Source organism: Pithys albifrons, chromosome 3 (assembly GCF_047495875.1).
Source record: "Pithys albifrons albifrons isolate INPA30051 chromosome 3, PitAlb_v1, whole genome shotgun sequence".
In the NCBI taxonomy this organism is placed as follows: domain Eukaryota; kingdom Metazoa; phylum Chordata; class Aves; order Passeriformes; family Thamnophilidae; genus Pithys; species Pithys albifrons.
In genome coordinates, this window is record NC_092460.1 from 32,384,960 (window position 1) to 32,403,560 (window position 18,601).

At 42.2% G+C, this 18,601-nt stretch overlaps 1 protein-coding gene across 1 annotated transcript in view; it reads left to right on the forward strand.

The window, feature by feature from the left end:
• Positions 1–18,601, forward strand: part of LOC139669559 (voltage-dependent L-type calcium channel subunit alpha-1C) — a 412,800-nt gene that overhangs the window by 322,593 nt on the left and 71,606 nt on the right. The window contains exons 18-28 of the mRNA XM_071550062.1: positions 935–1,067; positions 2,762–2,891; positions 6,702–6,761; positions 10,102–10,208; positions 11,667–11,754; positions 12,871–12,978; positions 13,656–13,708; positions 13,816–13,962; positions 14,834–15,035; positions 15,501–15,659; positions 17,725–17,835. Coding sequence (XP_071406163.1) covers positions 935–1,067; positions 2,762–2,891; positions 6,702–6,761; positions 10,102–10,208; positions 11,667–11,754; positions 12,871–12,978; positions 13,656–13,708; positions 13,816–13,962; positions 14,834–15,035; positions 15,501–15,659; positions 17,725–17,835 — 1,298 coding nt within the window. The remainder of the gene's footprint in view (positions 1–934; positions 1,068–2,761; positions 2,892–6,701; positions 6,762–10,101; positions 10,209–11,666; positions 11,755–12,870; positions 12,979–13,655; positions 13,709–13,815; positions 13,963–14,833; positions 15,036–15,500; positions 15,660–17,724; positions 17,836–18,601) is intronic.

The window sequence follows — 18,601 nt, forward strand, 5'->3', positions numbered from 1 at the left end:
ATGAAAGAGGACAATTTTAAGACTTTCTGATCGGTGTAAGTCCAGTTACCCGTGCTCAGTGTTTGCTCTGGGCGTACATTCGCTCATCCACGATCCCAGATGTGGCAGTGGCTCCATGGAGATCCTCACAAATAGGAGAAAACCAGATCTTGATAAACTGTAGGAATGGTCTGAAGAAAAAAAGATACAGTTCGATAAGGATGAGATCTAAGTGCCACTCTTGGGAATAGTCAACAGCAGAAATGCAGAGAGGGGAGTGACAGGCTAGACAGTCCTGTGATGTATAATCTGTGCTTTGTGCATATCAGAAACTGATGGCAAATTAATGCCAGAGCCTAATGAAAAGTGCCCATGAAGGACATTTAAGCAGGAAGATAGTATTATAAGATAGAAGTAATCTAGCTCTCTTCTGCACCAGTAAAACCTCAGCTGCAGGTTAATCCTGCACATAATCTGGAAGAAAGTAGCAAGAGTGATCAGAGACCTGGGGAACACACTGTTGACGTTTTGCTCTAGAAACCAGATATCCTCACAGAGGCATAATAATTGTCCTCGAGGATGTAAAAGCCTTCTGCAAGAGGAAGACAATTCTCAGTTTCCTGTGTCCATGGAAAATAAGATACAAGTGAGTCATTGGAAGAAGCTTTTTTCTTTTTTTTTCCAGAAGGGACAACGAAGTATCTCAGGAAAGTGTTGTGAGAATATTGTGGGTTTACCAGCATTAATAGTTCTACAGAGAGACTAGATCAGTGTCTGCCAGGAAAAGCACTGGTAATGGATGCTGCTTTGGGGGAAGGAAGTGGACAAGGAACCCCAAGTTTTAGCATCCTTTTTCATTGGTTCTTAGATTTTAGCTCTAGTTATGAGGCACAAATGCCGCAGCACTGCAGAATGGGTTGTATTTTGCATTAAAAGACAAAAATGCTTCTTGCAGCAGAGGAAGATGAGGAAGAACCTGAGATGCCTGTCGGCCCTCGGCCTCGCCCAATGTCTGAGCTGCACCTCAAGGAGAAGGCTGTGCCCATGCCTGATGCCAGTGCTTTTTTCATCTTCAGTCCTAACAACAGGTATTTAAGAGACTGCTTAGGTGGAAGAAGGAGGCAAAGAGCAGGTACTCCTTTCATGTTGTGTCTCAGGGGTTATGAGATGCAGAGCTCCCTTTCAGGAGTTCAGACCAGAGACATCCTTTGGCCTGTCTCTCCTTTAAAGACCCTGGCATGAATTCCTCATGAAAGCACAGCTGTAGGGAGCCCCCTGACAATATTCAGTGGGAGGTCATGGCCCCTGCAAATTTGACTGAAGACACAAATCATGAAAGCTTCAGAAATAAGGGACTTGGGGGCAAGGAAATAATTGGAATTCTCCAACATATTCAAGTCCAAATTGCAAGAAAGTCATCATGCAATCAATCAAGTGTGAGGTAGGAGCTTCCTTTCCTAAAGGCTGCTCAAAATCCACTCCCAGGATAGAGTTCATGTGTCTCTGCTCATTTCTGCACAACAAGAAGGAGCATAAAAGAGGACATGAGAGGAGGATGAGAGTCCATAGCTCTGAGGGGAGTCTAAGGAGAACAATTCTCTCATACTTTCCCATGGGCTCCTTCAATGCCTCTTTGCATTGTGCCCCCTGTCTTTCCACAAGAAATATGCAAGACCAGTACTGTGAATGGAGGGCTGTAATGACATGGGGGAATTTATCTCTCCAAGGATGCAGAAACGAGCTCACTGCCCACTGGTCTGTGCAGTATCACGTATCCCAGCATCTCTCTTGAGGACTTGGCCTCCAGACACAGCCCCAAAGCAAGGCAGGACTGTAAGAGTACTGTTGAATTCAGAGCCAGTTTTTCCACAACAGAGCTTGTGCCACTCCTCCTTGGGTTATGTGTAACAGGGAGGGACTGGAGATGATAGGGACTCATGGACTTTAATGCCAGCTTTGCCACCCACCCATTGTCATTGTGGAAGAAGTAAATTAACCTCTGCAATCATCTGTAAAATTACTATAATAGGGACTGGGAGACTTAACAGCTGAGAGTAGAACTAAATAGATTAATGAAATGCCTCTGGAATTACGCACAGGGCTGTTATGAGGTTAACTCCTCATGTGCTGTTACCAACATATGGAAGGTGCTGTACTGGTCTCCAATGAGCAAGCTGTCTGATGGGTGTCTGCTCCTTCTCTACCTGCTAGTTTCCCACTAAGAGCACCAAGCACTTTATATTGGGCTGATGTTTAGCACACAACCTGCATGGCATGACGCTCTCTCACTCAATGCCAGCCTGCATATCCACTTAGCCAGGCCTGTATCCTGTTAGCAAGGGAGGTCCCCCATAGCTTGCTTCTGTGAAGTGACACTCCAACCCCAGCTCAGAATAAAAAAAAAGACATTGGCATCCCAAAGCCTGTTTCTACTGCTTTTCTCCCAAATGAATGAGCAATGGTTCTGTGAATGAAAGCAAGGGATATAATTTTGGGTTGGCAGGTTTCAGACCACATGGAAATCACAAAAGGCTCTGTCAGGAGGGAGTGACTGTTCTCCATTCAAACGCACAGAGCGTGAGTCCTGCATGATGTGGAGAGCCAAAGCTGCCCAGCACAGCTGCCTGGGCCCACCATTCTCCCTGCTGCTGCAGCAGAGGGAAGATGCTCTGCAGAGCAGTCCTCTAGGGCCAGTCCTGCTGGCAAAAGACAAGGGGGGAAATGTTTCCTAGGTCTTGCAGTTCCTTGAGAGATAAAGTTGTGCCTCTCCTCTCTCTTGCAGGTTTCGTGTCCACTGCCATCGAATCGTTAACGATAACATTTTCACCAACCTGATCCTATTTTTCATCTTGCTCAGCAGCATCTCCCTGGCAGCTGAGGACCCTGTGCGACACCTCTCCTTTAGGAACCAAGTATGCTTCACATCCTCCTTCCCTCGCTGTGTACTGAAAGTGTGGTATAAGCAGATCATGAGTTGAAGCCAGGAAAGGCAGAAAACACTGCATCAGAGGCTTTGGGAGTGCCTATCTTCTGTGATTTGTGCCTTTTGTAGGCTGTGTGTGAAATCATTGGGCTTTGCAGGGAACATGACTCAGTGCAGAATTTGGCCTCTAGTTCACTTCAGAACTGTGTATAAGGGAAGGAAGAACAGGAGGCTGCAGCAAAATTATTGTTCCCTGGGATTAAGGCATTAGAAATGAGCTGTAAAAACATTAATTGGGATACGGGTAATTCTAATTTGGGGGATTTTCAGGTTCCCTTTGGAACATTTACTCTGCTGCCACATGCTGTCTTTTGAACTAAAAAGCCTACGGCCTGATTTTCACTTTATTCACACTGGTTTAAATCAGGAGTAACGTCATGAGTTTGATGCAGTCACTCTGGAGGAGATTGATGCCATCAAGATTAGAATCAGACTATTTGAACACAAGCTGCAAAGCTGTCGTTAAATTCGAGTTCACCCTCAAAAAATATGCTCTGCTCCTGTCCTTACCAGCCTGGGGGGGACAACAGGAAGGTATTTACCACAGAGATACCTTCTCACTTTCTTTTCTGATCATTCTTATTAGCCTTTTTAAATGTTCAGTGCTCCCTTAACTTTGCCAGTGGTTGTTTCCATTAATCTGGGGTCACTGCAGAAACCAGTAGAGTCAGCAGACATATGTGGGACTTCTGATCCCTGCTGTCTGCAGTGGCATTTTTTGCTGAAGAGTTTGCTGGGCTTGAAGAATTTGCTGGGCTTAAAGAGCAGGATGGTTTTTTGTTGTTTGATAACAAAACCTTAATTTATTGCTCCCTGAAATACCCTGGCCTGAGCATGCATTTAAACACATATTTGCATGCAGAGAAGGTGTTAATGGAAGTGTATTCCTGAGCTTATGTGAGAGTAGCTTTGCATTTTATCCTGAAGGATGGTGCTAAATAATACAGTCAAACCTGTGCCACCAAGGACCCACTTGGGCACAGATGAGTGTGCCCACCATGTAGGGATAACTGAGTGTCAATATGTATTAGTGCTGCAGCATATCAGCTGGCAGATGGGCTTCTGACATGCCACAGAAGCTGTCACAGAATCCATAGCAGAGACATTCATATTAGGAAAAGAAAAAGAAATCAGAGCTTGTTGTCCTGGATTAAAGAGCTGAAGGTTTGGGGCAAAGTGTTGTTTTGTGTGTTTGAAGCCACTGATGTTGGATGAAAAATCTGTGTTTAATTTTTGCAGGTACAGATGTTTAAATTGTATCATACAAGGGGACACAGACAAGATGTTTGGGTTGCAAATGTACCTTTCCACTTTGCCAGTAGAACAGTAAGATTGTGTCCTACCCTGTGCCCACACAGAGGCCTGGGAGGAAAAGAAAGAAAGCTGAAAAGAATTTACCTGCCTCTGCCTTCGCTCTGGGAGTGTGCACATAGAGCTGCTGTTGGCACAGACTATCCCAGAGCAAGAAGACAGGAACAGAGAGCCCAGCAAAGGCCAGTGAAGAGGCTTGGGCACTGCTTCTCTTGTGGGGCAGACCAGTGGCTGCATCCTTCTTGTGTCACACAGGGCTCAAGCAACAAGTTTTGGAAGTGCCCCCCCCAGTCCGATCAAACAGCCTTTCAAACCTAAGCAAGTCCTAAGACTGAGTGCTCACAATATTCTCCTGTTTGCACCTTGACAAAGTGCTTATTCATTTTAATATAGTCAAGAGTAAATTCATATTTATATAATAAAAAATATGCCACCTGATAAATGGTACTACCTGTACAGGTGGAGCAGTGATCATTTTCATTAGGCATGATTTCATCTATCAGGGACATCTTTACTAGCTGTAGCTTTGGGACCAGATTCACCAGTATGTTCTAGCTCCTTTGCAGTGCTCTGGTGATGTAAAGAAGCAGCAGGTACAACTTAATCATCTGCTTTAATCAAGTTTACAGCTGCTTTATGTTGGTAGAGTCATGAAAGGCAGCCTGAGAATACCCATGAATCTGGCCCATTGATTATGAAATTATTACATTGATATAATAGCCAAATGACAGGACCTACAAAGCAGCAATGCAAGAGGATATTACCAGTTATAATGTATGTAAATTAATATAGGATGCAATTGAGATCCATCACCCTTGAAGGGGCCCTTTTTTAATTCTGTAAGTTGCAAAAACTTGCAGAGCACAAGACAGCCTTGAGAAGAATTTGGGATAAAAATTGAGCAGTGACCTGAAGAATTTTAAGTTACACAGTAGCATAAGTGATACATCCCCCCATTTGACATCCAGTCTCTGCAAATCAGTCCAGATTTAGATTATGCTTAAATAGTGGAATGTGAAATAATGCTGTAGTTTGCAGTAGCTGCCCCACTGCCCGTGGCATACCAAGCTGTAAAAGTCTACCCACCCATAAATCTGAGTGAGAGTGCAGGCACTGAGATACAATAAACCCCAGTGGGGTGGGAGAGGGCAGTTTCCTGTTTCATGTTTATTAGTGTTTTAGCAGTAAAGGTTTAAATTTCACTAATTATCAGTTTCCTAGGCTTCCATATATTGGCCTTCTAATTTAGAAGTTGGTTATGATAAAACAGCAGTAAACCATGGGCACAACATTTTTGATGTTCAGCATCTGTTCTGTGGATAGCACTAAAGTGGCTTGGAATATTGAAATGTATTGGAAACAAAGAGAATTCAATTCTGGTCCCATAAATCCCATGAAGTTCCCATTTGCTGCTGTGGGATGTCAGTTGATTGGCAGTGAAAGGCATTTCTGTCCCTGATACTGCTACTTTGAAAGCACCTTTACACTTCCAAGCTTCTTGTTGCCTTTTGTGACATTCTAGGGCCACTCTTTGTGGTCTGCTATACACGCCATGAGTATCTCCAGCACCAGATATGAGTTCTGGGAATGATGAGTGTTCCAGCTTCCTGGTTATCCAGGATGTCAATAGAAAGATAAAAGATCTAAGTTAGGCACCTTTAGCACATGACTAAATTATGGTTGCAATACAAGTGCTGGGATTCTGTTCAATTGGTAGAGTCTTTGTTATTCATCCTAATCCAGGGAAATTCAAGACAGAGGAAAAAAAATAGCTAGAGTATGAATTTGATGTTTGCTTTTCTTCCTTTGAGAGAGGCACAGGACAAGCCTGAATGGAAGTTAATTTGAAGGCATCTCATGTTTTCTACTGATAGACCAGGAATTCTTTGTATTTTCAGTTTGGAAGCCTATTTGGGAAAACCCTTCAATGTTCTTTATTAGATGTAAAAAAAAAAAAAAAAGAAATTCTACATCAACGAAAAAGTTATTTTGCCTCAATAGTGCTCATGGGATTGTAACTCAGAAAAGATTTAACGTAATGTGTAATGTGCTTCTTGTCCTCTGTGCCAGGACCTTCACTGCATTCAACAGGACATCGTTTCAAAACCATTCCCTATATAGTCGTCCTCATTCCCTGTGAAAAGACATGTATTTGATTTTGAACTGTGATTCCATTCAAGTGATTAATCTCTGATCTACCCTCCCCACTCCTATTCCCTTTTGCTTTTACAGATTCTCTTTTATTTTGATATTATTTTTACTGTCATTTTCACCATTGAAATTGCTCTAAAGGTAAAGTGCCCATCTTCTCTAGCATTACCTGTTCACAAGCTTACTAGTTTTCTGCCACTCTCTGTTGCTAACACACACACCTGTTTGTTCCTGGGTCACACTCAGTACCACTAACCCAATTGTGCTTATTTTTCAGATCCTAGGCAATGCAGACTATGTCTTCACTAGTATCTTTACATTAGAAATTATTCTAAAGGTAACCAATCTGGGCAATACACTTGTTTTCTTCTATGCTTCTTTCTTTCCTTTCCTTTTCTTTCCTTTTCTTTCCTTTTCTTTCTTTCTCTTTCTCTCACTCTATTTTTATTGTTTTTAACACCATTATTATCTCTATACAAAGGGTTGTTTGTCTTTTGATTTTAACATTTTGGTAGTTGTTTAAAAGGTTTTCTGTGAAATTTTGATATTCAAACTCATAAATTAGGGCCTATATCAAAATAATGCTTTGTAGGGAAATCACAATGAAAGCATACAATTTTGGGAAAGGTCAGGAAGTACCAAGAAAAAGGCCATCCCCTCATAAATTTCTTTCTCTACTCTGATTAGTCTTTCCAAAAGAATATTTGTCTGCTCTGCAAGAAACCCTGAATACATACACCTCCTCTTACACATGCTACACGCAAGGAGAAGGTCTCCATTCTGCACAAAGGCTGGGCCAGGGGACTGCTGATGATTTCTCTAAGGTTACAGGGTGCACAGTGCAAAAGCTCATTTTTAGGTATAGAGAGAGAACTGAGAGTACAAACCACTGAAACATCAAGGACAGTAGCTGAAAATACAAATTGCTTCATTGAAACCTTGCTTCCCATTTCCCAGGAACGTGCTCTGTACCAAGGGGAATGTGCAGGAGAATGGTTTAGCTTGGAAGAAAATAAAAATAGGCTGCCTTGTTCTTAACTCTAATTTTTCCAAATTGGTAGGCTAATAATTTAAATAACAGTAATTGAGCAAAGTTCTGGCTTTCTAAATGCTGGGTTCACTTGGCAGCTGGGATTTTTTCTCAGCAAGCTAGTTCTAAGTGCTGGCAGGCAGTAACTTAGAGTTGCTCAAATTTTGCAGCTCAAGACCCTAATAACAGTATCTATACTGAAGGCTGGCAAACAGGGTGGCCCCTGCATATTTTTGTAGAGAAATGTGCTTTTTGATATGACTTAAAATTACCAAAGCCATAATGTCCTCCAAAGAAATGCACATATTTTGCCTGTGTGCAGTTTGCATCTGCATTTACACAATAAATCTGAACATCCACACATCACGTGGCTGATCAAAAAGGCCTGTCAAGAAAGGAAAATATCTCAACAGCAACATTTAAAAATAAAACCATAATTCAAGGCACCTGTTTGAACTCACAATTACTGATTTTGCTCACACAGAAGGAAAACAGTGACACTCCTAATGACTTCAGTGGAAGCAGAACCTAAAGCAGCCTCTTGGCCTATTGCTCTGTTTTCCTCAAGGGAGTGTTCTGCAGAGTACCTGAACCTTCCCAACATCCTCCTGTTAACTTCAGTGGATTTATGATGACACCACTGGATATTCCCTGAGTTCAAGTGAGGGAGGAATGCTAGGACTATAAGTTTAAGTTACAAATTGTCTGATTTCTCAGTGCCTGTTTCTCTCCTGCCTTGCATTGAGCACACTATTTTGCACAACAGCATAGTGTAAATGGTAAGAAACAAAAGAATAAATAGCCATAGGATGCTCAAGGCTGTAGAGAAACAAGCTTCATCTGCTCTCATGTTGCTGATAACACCTGCAATCCTCATTCTGCTGTGGTGGAATCTGGTGAATGTTAGCAAGGTGACAGCCAATTTTTTTTAAATGGCATCCTAAAAGTTTGTAGCTTGTTTAATGCCCCAGATGAGAGGCAAATATAGATTATACACTCTCTGAAAGTCTCTTCTGAGATAACAAGATCTCTCAACAGGCTTGAGAGAACCACAGTTAATAAAGAATTTAAACTCAGCAGAGCTCCTTCTCCTGATTTCAATGGTGTCTTTCTTTCAAGATTGCCATACAAAATCTAACCAGTAAAGGGCATCTTTACCACCTTTGTTATGGCAAGAACCCCTCCTCCCTTCCCCAAATGAATGTGTCTATAAGTATAAATTCTAAGCCAAGCCCAGAGTTTATACTTCCTCCCCTTCTAAGTTCTGTCTGACTGATAGTCAGTTCCCTGATGTCATGGATGTTTGGTGAAAAAAATAACCTGATACACCATGTGCCCTTCCACCCTCCTCTGAATAAAGTTGTCACAGGTAGTCATGGCTGGAATCCACTAGCCAGTATTCCATGCTGAGCTACTCATGGGAGCCATAAATTCCATAAAACTTGAATTTCTAGTTCACTCTGCTCAGCTGGGAGCCTGGCTAGAGCTCATCGTCAAGGAACAGTCTCATGGTGTCTGCTTTGGGTCACTTTAGACACCTAACTTAGATGAGATTCAGAGGACCAAACTTAGACACCTGTGTTCCTAACTGAGGCAAAGGAGGGACAGTTGTGGGGATGGGGTTTCTTCAAAGCAGCTTCATTAGATTGCTCATCAAGTCTAAGGTAGGTGGTACCCCCAATCCCCTCACCTTCTTTAACTGGGCCGGATTCATTTAGTCACTTCTTGTGACAGAGCTCAATCTACAGTTTTCTCCTTACACTGTCACTTAGTCCAGTTCTGGAGCTGTGACATCCTTCTAAAATCCAGCAGGTATTCAATAATATTTCATGCCTAGATGGGGCAGAGTCCCTTGCAAAATATGTAAAAATTTTCCCTTCCTTTGCTGGGTGATGTTCATAATGATTACCTCCACAAGGAAACCACTCTGTCTGAAGGAATATTGCCTTGGGCTTTGTGGGGAAAACTAAGGGGAAAATACAACTGCATTTAGAGTAAAAGTGTATGAAGTTGGATAGGAAAAGGGATATGACATTGAACTGAACAGAGGGAGCAAGCTGAAGAGAGCAGTGATTCCTCCTGTTGCTTCAGTTCAGCTCTAAAGCATCAAATCCCTGAGGTATTCTGCTTTTCCTTCATAGAGGGAAGAGAGATCAACTGTCTGCTGCAGCTGGTCTGAGCATTGAAAAACATTACAAAACAGTCCATTTTATTTTATTTTTTAATGCAATTTAGCTAAAGAGGCCTTTATGTAATACAGGCATCATACTGACAAGTGTCCTCTGTCATTGAAGAAAAAGGGAAAAGGATATGATTGCAAAGAGTAGTTTTTGCAGACAGTCATTCTGCTTCTTTGTTGATTCTAAATGTTCTGTACTCAGTGCACTCAAAGTGCATCTTTTCCTTGCTGAACTTAGTATTGACTTTCTCTAGTGGGATCTTTTAGTTATCTTACTGTCCTCTTCACTGTCTTTTCTTTTAATGGGAACTCAACTTCTCCTTTGGGGCCTGGGGGTAAATTTGTCTACTATGTTAGAAATACTGCCCCTCTTCCCAGTTCTATACTCTGGGCACACCCAGGTGGGTTTAGTTTCTGAGCAGATACTAATGGCAAAGTGTCTTTGTGTGTCCGTGTGCCTTCCTGCAGATGACCGCGTACGGGGCCTTCCTCCACAAGGGCTCCTTCTGCAGAAACTACTTCAACATCTTAGACCTGCTAGTGGTCAGCGTTTCTCTCATCTCCTTTGGGATCCAGTGAGTGAGCTGTTTCCAACTGGCTATTTTTGGGGGGGGCTGTAGGGTTGGACTGGGGGGGATAGCTCAGCCTCATTGTCTTATCTGGGTAAGATTTTTCTGTGAGGCTGTTGAGATATTCATAAGGGATTTTTCTCAGATGATTCAAGACCATTAAACTTCATCCTCAAAAGGGGAGGTAATAATTGGGAAATGCTACACTGGTGACCTGGGGAGGAAATCTTCCAGAAAGAGCAAATGAGAACAAAAAATTTGGTGTATTGGGAATCGTGACATTTAGCTTTGTTCCAGGATCTCTGATTCACTTTATTGGTTCAGGACAGCTCAGTGACTTACTGTTCCCTCCTAGACCTCTCATAACCTCTTTGGAAAATGGGGTGATAATATTTTACTACTTCCTGAGATGTTTGGAGTCTTAGTCAGTGAAAGACCATCAGGTGGTTGAAGAGTTTTCTGAGAATGTTGAGTGGTGGGGGCTGTTCTGTTTCTGTCACAATATTTTCTTTTGTTCATCTGTTAATTGACTTAATAAGTTTACTGATTTATTTGACTTTGTGGAGCTAGGTGTGTCTGATAGGGAGTTTCATAATTAGTTTCACATCTGATAAGAAACAAGCTCCCAGGTTTTACCCTTAGAGGCTAGCAGCTCTAAGGGTATGTTATGTTCCACTGCTAAGCCAAGCAGAAGAATTTGTAAGGTCCATTGGGCTTTCAGTCAAGGTCTTAAGAGTGCCACAGTGCTCCTTTTGACCTGCTGTTTCTTTCTTGCAGACCTAAGTAGACTCTTAATATGTTAAAATAAAAACTGTTCCCAAAATCAGTAGGAGAACATGATGTCTACAGCATGAAGAAGATTCTCAGTCAGTGTTCTAGTCCTGGAAGGTGCAGAGAGCTCTGCTGCCATAGATAGTTGTGTTCAGTACTTAAAATTCAGCACATAAAGTCAGTGGGAATTTCCACATCCTTAAATTTATGTACACACTTAAATGATTTGTGGACTCAGAGGCCAAACACATTGCAGGATCAAACTCCAAGTGGACAGTGTACCTTTAATGCTGGAGTCTCCTGGGCTTTCCTGGGCTTCTATGAATATTTCAATGGAGTGCTTCTTTGAGCCTTACCTGATATTGTGCCCTTGGCACAATTTCTGTATCTTAAATATCTACAGAGTCAGTTTGCCCCACTTAAAAATACCCTGCCTGTGTTCCATTTCCCCTTCATTAATACAGCAGAGATGGTGAAAATCAGGAGAATATATATTGCTGAGTCTGCCCAGGACAAGAAGCAAGACCTGTGAAGATAACATCAGAAATTTATTTCCTTCTCCCTGAAGTACCATAGCAAAGAGTTGACTAAATATCCTAAGCAGTCTAAAGCTACACAGGATCTCAAAGATCTGCCCTCACAGCATTACCCCATATTGTTGTGTATCTCAAACCTTCCAATACTTCCTTCCAGGTCCAGTGCCATTAATGTGGTGAAGATCCTGCGTGTTCTGCGAGTCCTTAGACCACTGAGGGCCATCAACAGAGCCAAAGGACTAAAGGTTAGAAGAGTCTTAGTGCTTTCTATAAACTATAAATTCAGGTTATTTCAGGCTACAAGGACTTAGGCAATGGTTCACATAGTGTTTCAACAGAAACACTGTGTGGTTGAGGTTGGAAGGGATCTCTGGAGGTCTTGTCCAACAACCCTTCTCAAGCAGGGCCACTGAGCAGATTGTCCAGGACCATGCCCAGATGATTTTTGAGTTATCTCCAAGGAGAGAAACACCACAACCTCTCTGTGCAACCTGTTCCAATGCTCAGTCACCCTCACAAGTAAAAGTGTTTCTCAGTGTTCAGATATACCTCCTCTGTTTCAGTTTGTGCCCCTTGTCCTTTCAGTGGACACTCCTGAAAAGAGCCTGGCTCTGCCTTCTCTGAATCCTCCCTTCAGGTATTTATATACATGGATGAGATTTCCTCAAGCCTTCTCTAAGCTTAACAGTCTCAGCTCTCTTAGCTTTTTCTCCCGGGAGAGATGCTCCAATCCCTTAATCATCTTTGCTGGCCCTTTGCTGGACTTTCTAGTATGTCCATGGCTCTGTTGTACCAAGGAGCCAAGAACTGGACCCAGTACAATAGGTGTAGTCTCACCAGTGCTTAGTGAAGGGGAGGAATCACCTCCTTCAACTTGCTAGAAGTTTTTTGCCTAATGCAGCCAAGGATGCCATTTGCCATCTTTGCAACACAGGCTCATGTTCCCCTTTGTGTCCACCAGGATGGCCAGGTCTTTTTCTGACAAGCTTCTTTCCAGCTGGGTGTCCCCCATCCCCACTGAGCTTAAATGATGTCATTTTCTAGGGGTAAAAATGGGCTTACAACCCTAAATATAACCTTGCTGTGTTAGATAACCTCCTTCCTGTGGGCTGGTTGGTGCCCAAGTATGTTAAACTGGTACTGCAAAAAGTTTCAGCCAGCTGAGCTCTGGTATTTTCCTATTCCTTCTAAGAGTTCAGTGAGGCACATAATAGATTGGTCCCCTTTTCTGAGACATTATTTAATAGATATTAGTTAAATTATTTTTTTTAATCTGTATATTTAATCTTGGGCTTTTCCCTTAACCAGAACAGTTCAGAACAATCCTGCAAGTTACTTTTGTTCCTATCTTCCCTTTGCAGCATGTGGTCCAGTGTGTGTTTGTCGCCATCCGAACCATCGGAAACATTGTGATTGTCACCACCTTGCTGCAGTTCATGTTTGCCTGCATTGGAGTTCAGTTGTTTAAGGTAAAACCATTGGACCCATTCATTCATCCATTACAGTGAACTGTAGGAAGGGGTGGGAAGAAAAATAGCATGAAGAAGCCCGAGGAAGGGGAAATGGACTCTTCTGTGTGAAAGGCAAAACACTTAGGGTACTGTTAGTGTTACCTGGGCTTTTGCTACCACCAGTTTTTCCAAACTGAACCAGGAATATCCAAAACTCTTGGCCATCATGTCTGATCATAAGAAATCATCAGTAACCCTCTTCTTCCCTAAACAGCTTGTGGCATGACATGGTGAAGGGGGCTTTTCTATAGGATTGGTACTTGCAGGCTGTCTACTTCCTATTTTGTAGAAGAGGCAAGCCAGATAATCATGGGAGATTATTCATTCACCTCTTTATGTTTGCTTTTATTTCTTTGCCCTTCACCCTCCTTCTGACAAGTGCTCTGCAACACTCAGTGATCATGAACCTCAGGACATACACTTAAAAGTACTGTGCAAGCAGATGAAAGCCTGTGCTCTGAATTACCCAGATGCAGGCAACTCTCAGTCCAGTTTCCTCACATCTGCCTGCAAAAGGGCATGTAAATATGCAGTTGGTTAACCAAGTAGTAAATGCAGATGCCTTGCTACGTGATATGCTCTAACCCTTGCATTGTCAGAAAAGGAAGCTTCATTCCTCTTTCTTCCTTTTCAAGGGCAAGCTGTACAGCTGCACTGATAGCTCCAAGCAGACAGAAGCAGAATGCAGGTGGGTCTGACCTTTTCCAGTTAGTCCCCCTCACTGGCCACCCACTCTCAGCGCCTCGTGCTGGAAGTGCAGTTGTGCCCTGTTCTCTCTCTGCTCTCCACCCACAGAGGGTACTACATTACCTACAAGGATGGGGAGGTCAGCCAGCCCATGATACAGCCCCGGAGCTGGGAGAACAGCAAGTTTGACTTCGACAACGTCTTGACTGCCATGATGGCCCTCTTCACTGTTTCAACCTTTGAGGGCTGGCCAGAGTGAGTGCTCCCTGGGCCAGTGCAACACTAGCAGTGTCCTCATTCATTTCAAAAGAGAAAATTCAAATGCAAAGCATAGTCTTTTCCATACTAAGTAGTAAAATAAATCTAAAGATTTAAATGTAGCAATAGTAGCAGCAGTCATTGTAGTATTATGTACTTGGTAAATTCCCCAGAGCCTGAAGGAATTCCTGTTCCTGTACTTATAAACAGTGCATAGTATTGTGTTTAGCTCTTAAAAGATGATTGCCAGCAGTAGCAGTGATAGCAGTATTTGTTACAATTATTATGAATACAAATGGAAATAAACTACCTGTCAGGTACTTACCAGTGTTGCAGATTTCCCAATGGAGTCAGCAAGGCTGTATCTGCAGTTTTGACAGATGTGGGATGTCTTACCAGGGTGTGCTGTCTGTGCCACAGGACCTGAGGGCTCCCACAGAGTCACTCGGTCAGAGTGACGTGGACATGGAAGTGTATCAGGGGGCTGACCCTGACCTGTGTCACCAGGTGATGCCAAGAGCACTGTTAACAAATGTTAACTCCTGAAATCCCCTTTTCTCAAAAACTCAGTTTCCAACAGCACAGGCTCCCCTATCTTTTGTTAACTGAAGGACCTTGTTTTGTTCTACACGGTAATTGTTCCACTATGAAAATATTTTACCCCTGAACAGGTTCAAATGTGTAAAGTTACTAAGAGCTGTGTCTTCTCTTTTGCAAGTGTTTGCACACAGAACAGTGCAAGTCTGCACATCTGGGAGGGAATCGATAAAAGCAGAAGAAAATCACAAAGTTAAACTTTATAATATCACCCATAAGGCCTCAAGGCAGTTGCAGATTTTCTCTGCATTTGGCTCCTGTTTGCTTTCAGGTTGCTGTATAGGTCCATTGATTCCCACATGGAAGATGTGGGACCCATCTATAATCACAGGGTTGAGATCTCCATCTTCTTTATTATCTACATCATCATCATTGCTTTCTTCATGATGAACATCTTCGTTGGTTTCGTCATCGTCACATTTCAGGAACAAGGAGAACAAGAGTACAAGAACTGTGAGCTGGACAAAAACCAGGTAATTTACACCACCTTGCTGTCACTAAAGGTAGAAAATGTATTGAGAATAAGCATTTAATAGATAAATTCTTACAGAGGAGAACATGTGAGGCTTGCCAACAAGACAAAACGATAAGTTGGCTTTGCTGACAGCTTTCAGGAGTTGGGTAGGAAAAAGTCATTCTGTAAGAATTGCTCAAGGGACAATTACTTAAAGATGTTTGCTCTACCTTTTGTTTTACTGAGATTAGATGAGCATGACACCATTTTCTGGCCAAAGTAAATGGCCAAAGTAATTGCATATGGAACTCTTTAGTAGGTGGAATATGCACACTCAGATTATGACCTAAAAGAAATTCTTGTACCAAGCATTTTCATTTCACTAAAGCCCTTGAAACATCCTGTGTTTTTATTGTATTGGGAGGTAGTTGACCACCCTGATGTTTTGGTTTTGAGTTTGAAATTTGCCCTGCCTCTTTCCCAGCGCCAGTGTGTGGAATACGCCCTGAAAGCCCGGCCCCTGCGGAGATACATCCCTAAAAACCAGTACCAGTACAAAGTTTGGTATGTGGTCAACTCCACCTATTTTGAGTACCTGATGTTCGTTCTGATCCTGCTGAACACCATCTGCCTGGCCATGCAAGTAAGTAAGCAAGCAGAAAACCTTAAGGTGATGAATGAGTAGATTTTGTTGGGGGAAAATATAAAAATGGCCGAGGTTGAGACCTACTTTCACCTTCACACCATGTGTGGAGGGAGAGGGACAAAAACATGACAAAAAACATTGTACCCTGTTCATTTATGATGATGTTTCATTAAAATGATGAATCTACCTCTCATCCTCCTGCTGCTAATATCATCTGGCACTTTCAACAATTCTGTTTTACCTCCTTAAAAACAAACAAATGGAAAAAAACCCCACAACATGAACAGTTACATCACAGAGCAATTCAGTGGCCAGTATAATAACTAGTGACTTCTAATTCTGACTTGTCTTCTATGAAATGTAGCTATAAGCCTGGAACTGCCACTCACCAGAGATCTGAATTTTAAATTTGGGTCCTTTGTGTGTTAAAGTAGAGAGCAAATCCCTTCATAGGCTCACAGTTGCAGTTACCCCTGCCATAAATCATCTTTCCACTCTCTCTCCCTCTTCCGTTTCATTGTCTCCTACACTTTTCTTACTTCACTAGTTGCCCCTTCCTTTGAGTTCAACTCCCCATGCATTCCTGCACCAGCTTTCCTTTTGACTACATGTTCCACCAGATCAATCCCAGTCTGTCCCACTCTCAGTCTCTCCTCAAAACTAGACTCACTCTCCTATCTCTTAGTAACAGTCTAAATCTATATTCACAGGCAATTTTCACTTCATTTCCTCTCACTGTCTCCTGCCCAGTCTCACTAGACTTGACCTCCCTACTTTTTCTACATCTGGTCTGGCTTTTTTCCATCCCCATTGAAAACTCTTCCTCTGTTCTTTTGCCTAAGGTCCTAAAACAGGTGTGAGGCAACATGAGCACAAGAAAGTGCTCTACTCTCAGCTGAAGCCTCTCCTGCCCTGTTCACTCTGAAGCTGTGAAACACACTCAGTTTCTGTGACAGTGGTGCACACCCAGGGCAGGTAGAGTTAGAAGCTGAGGGATGTTTGTGAGCCCACAGGCTCTGGAGGTTCTAGGAATTCTATACCCATCTTAAGAAAAGTACATTTTCACAAAGGTTTGCACTGTGACCAAATTTGACTCAAATGTCATAACAGACAGCAAACAAAAGACTCATGCCAGTAAAATTCCAAGTTTCTAAACAGAGTCCTGCAAGAGTCTGTCAAGAAAAAAGGCACAAGAATTTCTGAAAATACCTCGACATGATATTTTCCCCTGGCCTTGCTTTCAGCTGTAGCTGAATTTTTTTAACTGACACTGTCTGACTAAATTAGCTTGAGCCAATACAGAATATGAAAATCCATCCCAGCTGGTTAAAGTTTACTAAAGTTAAGCAACTACAAATGGGGTCTTGTAACATGAATGGTAAGATGACCTTAGAATAAGGCAGTGCAACCAGTCTCAAGTACAATGATCTGGAAATAGGGATATGAAGAGTGAGGTGGCAACACTTGCAGAAGACACTACTTGAATTAATCAAGTAACTTCATAAGATCATAATAAAGTTAAGTGAATGGGCAGCATGATTGCAAATTGAATTCAGAGTTGAAAAATGCAAGCTAATGCATATTGGAAAGATATTATTTGAGCTGCTCATGTACTTTGCAGAATCCTGAATTAAGTGTAATTACTTGGGGAATGGCTTGGTATCATTGTGAACAACTCAGTGAAACCCTTGTTCACTCTGCAATCGCAATCAAATGAAAAAGTAATCTAAATGTTAGGGAAGGTTGAGATAACAAATACAATTGGAGATTGTCTTGTAACATTATGCAAATGTACAATGAACCCCCAACTGGAATGATAATTGTGATTTTGGTAGCCACCAGTCAAAGAGATTTTTTTTTTAAAAAGAGGAGATCCAGAGCCAGGTGGCAAAAGTGGCTGGAGGCATGGAAATGCTTATGTGTGAAGGGAGATGGGGATTCTTAATTGAAAAAAACTTGATGTGCTCTTTGGAGAACCCTGGCATGAAGGGAGATCAGTAGGAGTCCTGTGTGTTCCTACCCAGCTGGTATGTGTGATCCTGACGCTGCTGCTGTTTTTCAGCACTACGGTCAGAGCTGCATGTTCAAGGAAGCCATGAATATCCTCAACATGCTCTTCACCGGCCTCTTCACTGTTGAGATGGTCCTGAAATTAATCGCCTTCAAACCCAAGGTAGGTGCTGTAGGCGTAGATCTCCCTGGCCCCTGTGTGTGTGCGCATGTGTGCGGGGCAGCTCTGAGGAGAAGGAGGAGGTGAAAATCTCGGTCTATTACCCCACCAATAACTGAGCTGGACAGTTGCTCCCTGGATTGGAGTCTCACTTACAATAATAACTTTTTCACTGGAGAGTAGACATATGTAAAAAAAATTTAAAAAGGCAACACCTGCAAATGAAGAAGGTTCCTAGTTCTCTGTTTTGATTAAGTTATAATAGTGACACTGTGTTAAGGCTATAACATGTTTTCCATTTTGAATGTTATTCTAATGCGCTCTCTCTCGTTGACTTTCCTTAAAAAATTTATAAATAGCATCTCATGATTAGTCTTCTGACCCAAGTGAAGTTAATCAAGCATGACTCATTTTGAGTTTTGAGCTTTGGAAAAAAATGCTTCTTCTGGGAGGGCTACATCTCAATGATGGTTTGAATTGCTTTAGTTTTGAATTTAAGACTTCATTGACAATATTCAGTACCCCAGCAGGTCTTGTCTGAAAGTATCGTCCTGTGCATTGGGCCATGATATTATGCTAGTAGAGCAGCACTAAGTGGTATGATTAAAACCTACCAGCTTTTCCAACTAAGTTCTCACAGCTGCTGCAGGACAAGGACAAAGATCCTGACCTCCCAAAATTACACAGGGCTTTCTTCTTTCAGGTTTAAATTCAGTGTTGTGTGATAAGGAGTTGAATCCAGATACCTAAATACAGGTCCCTCATGCCA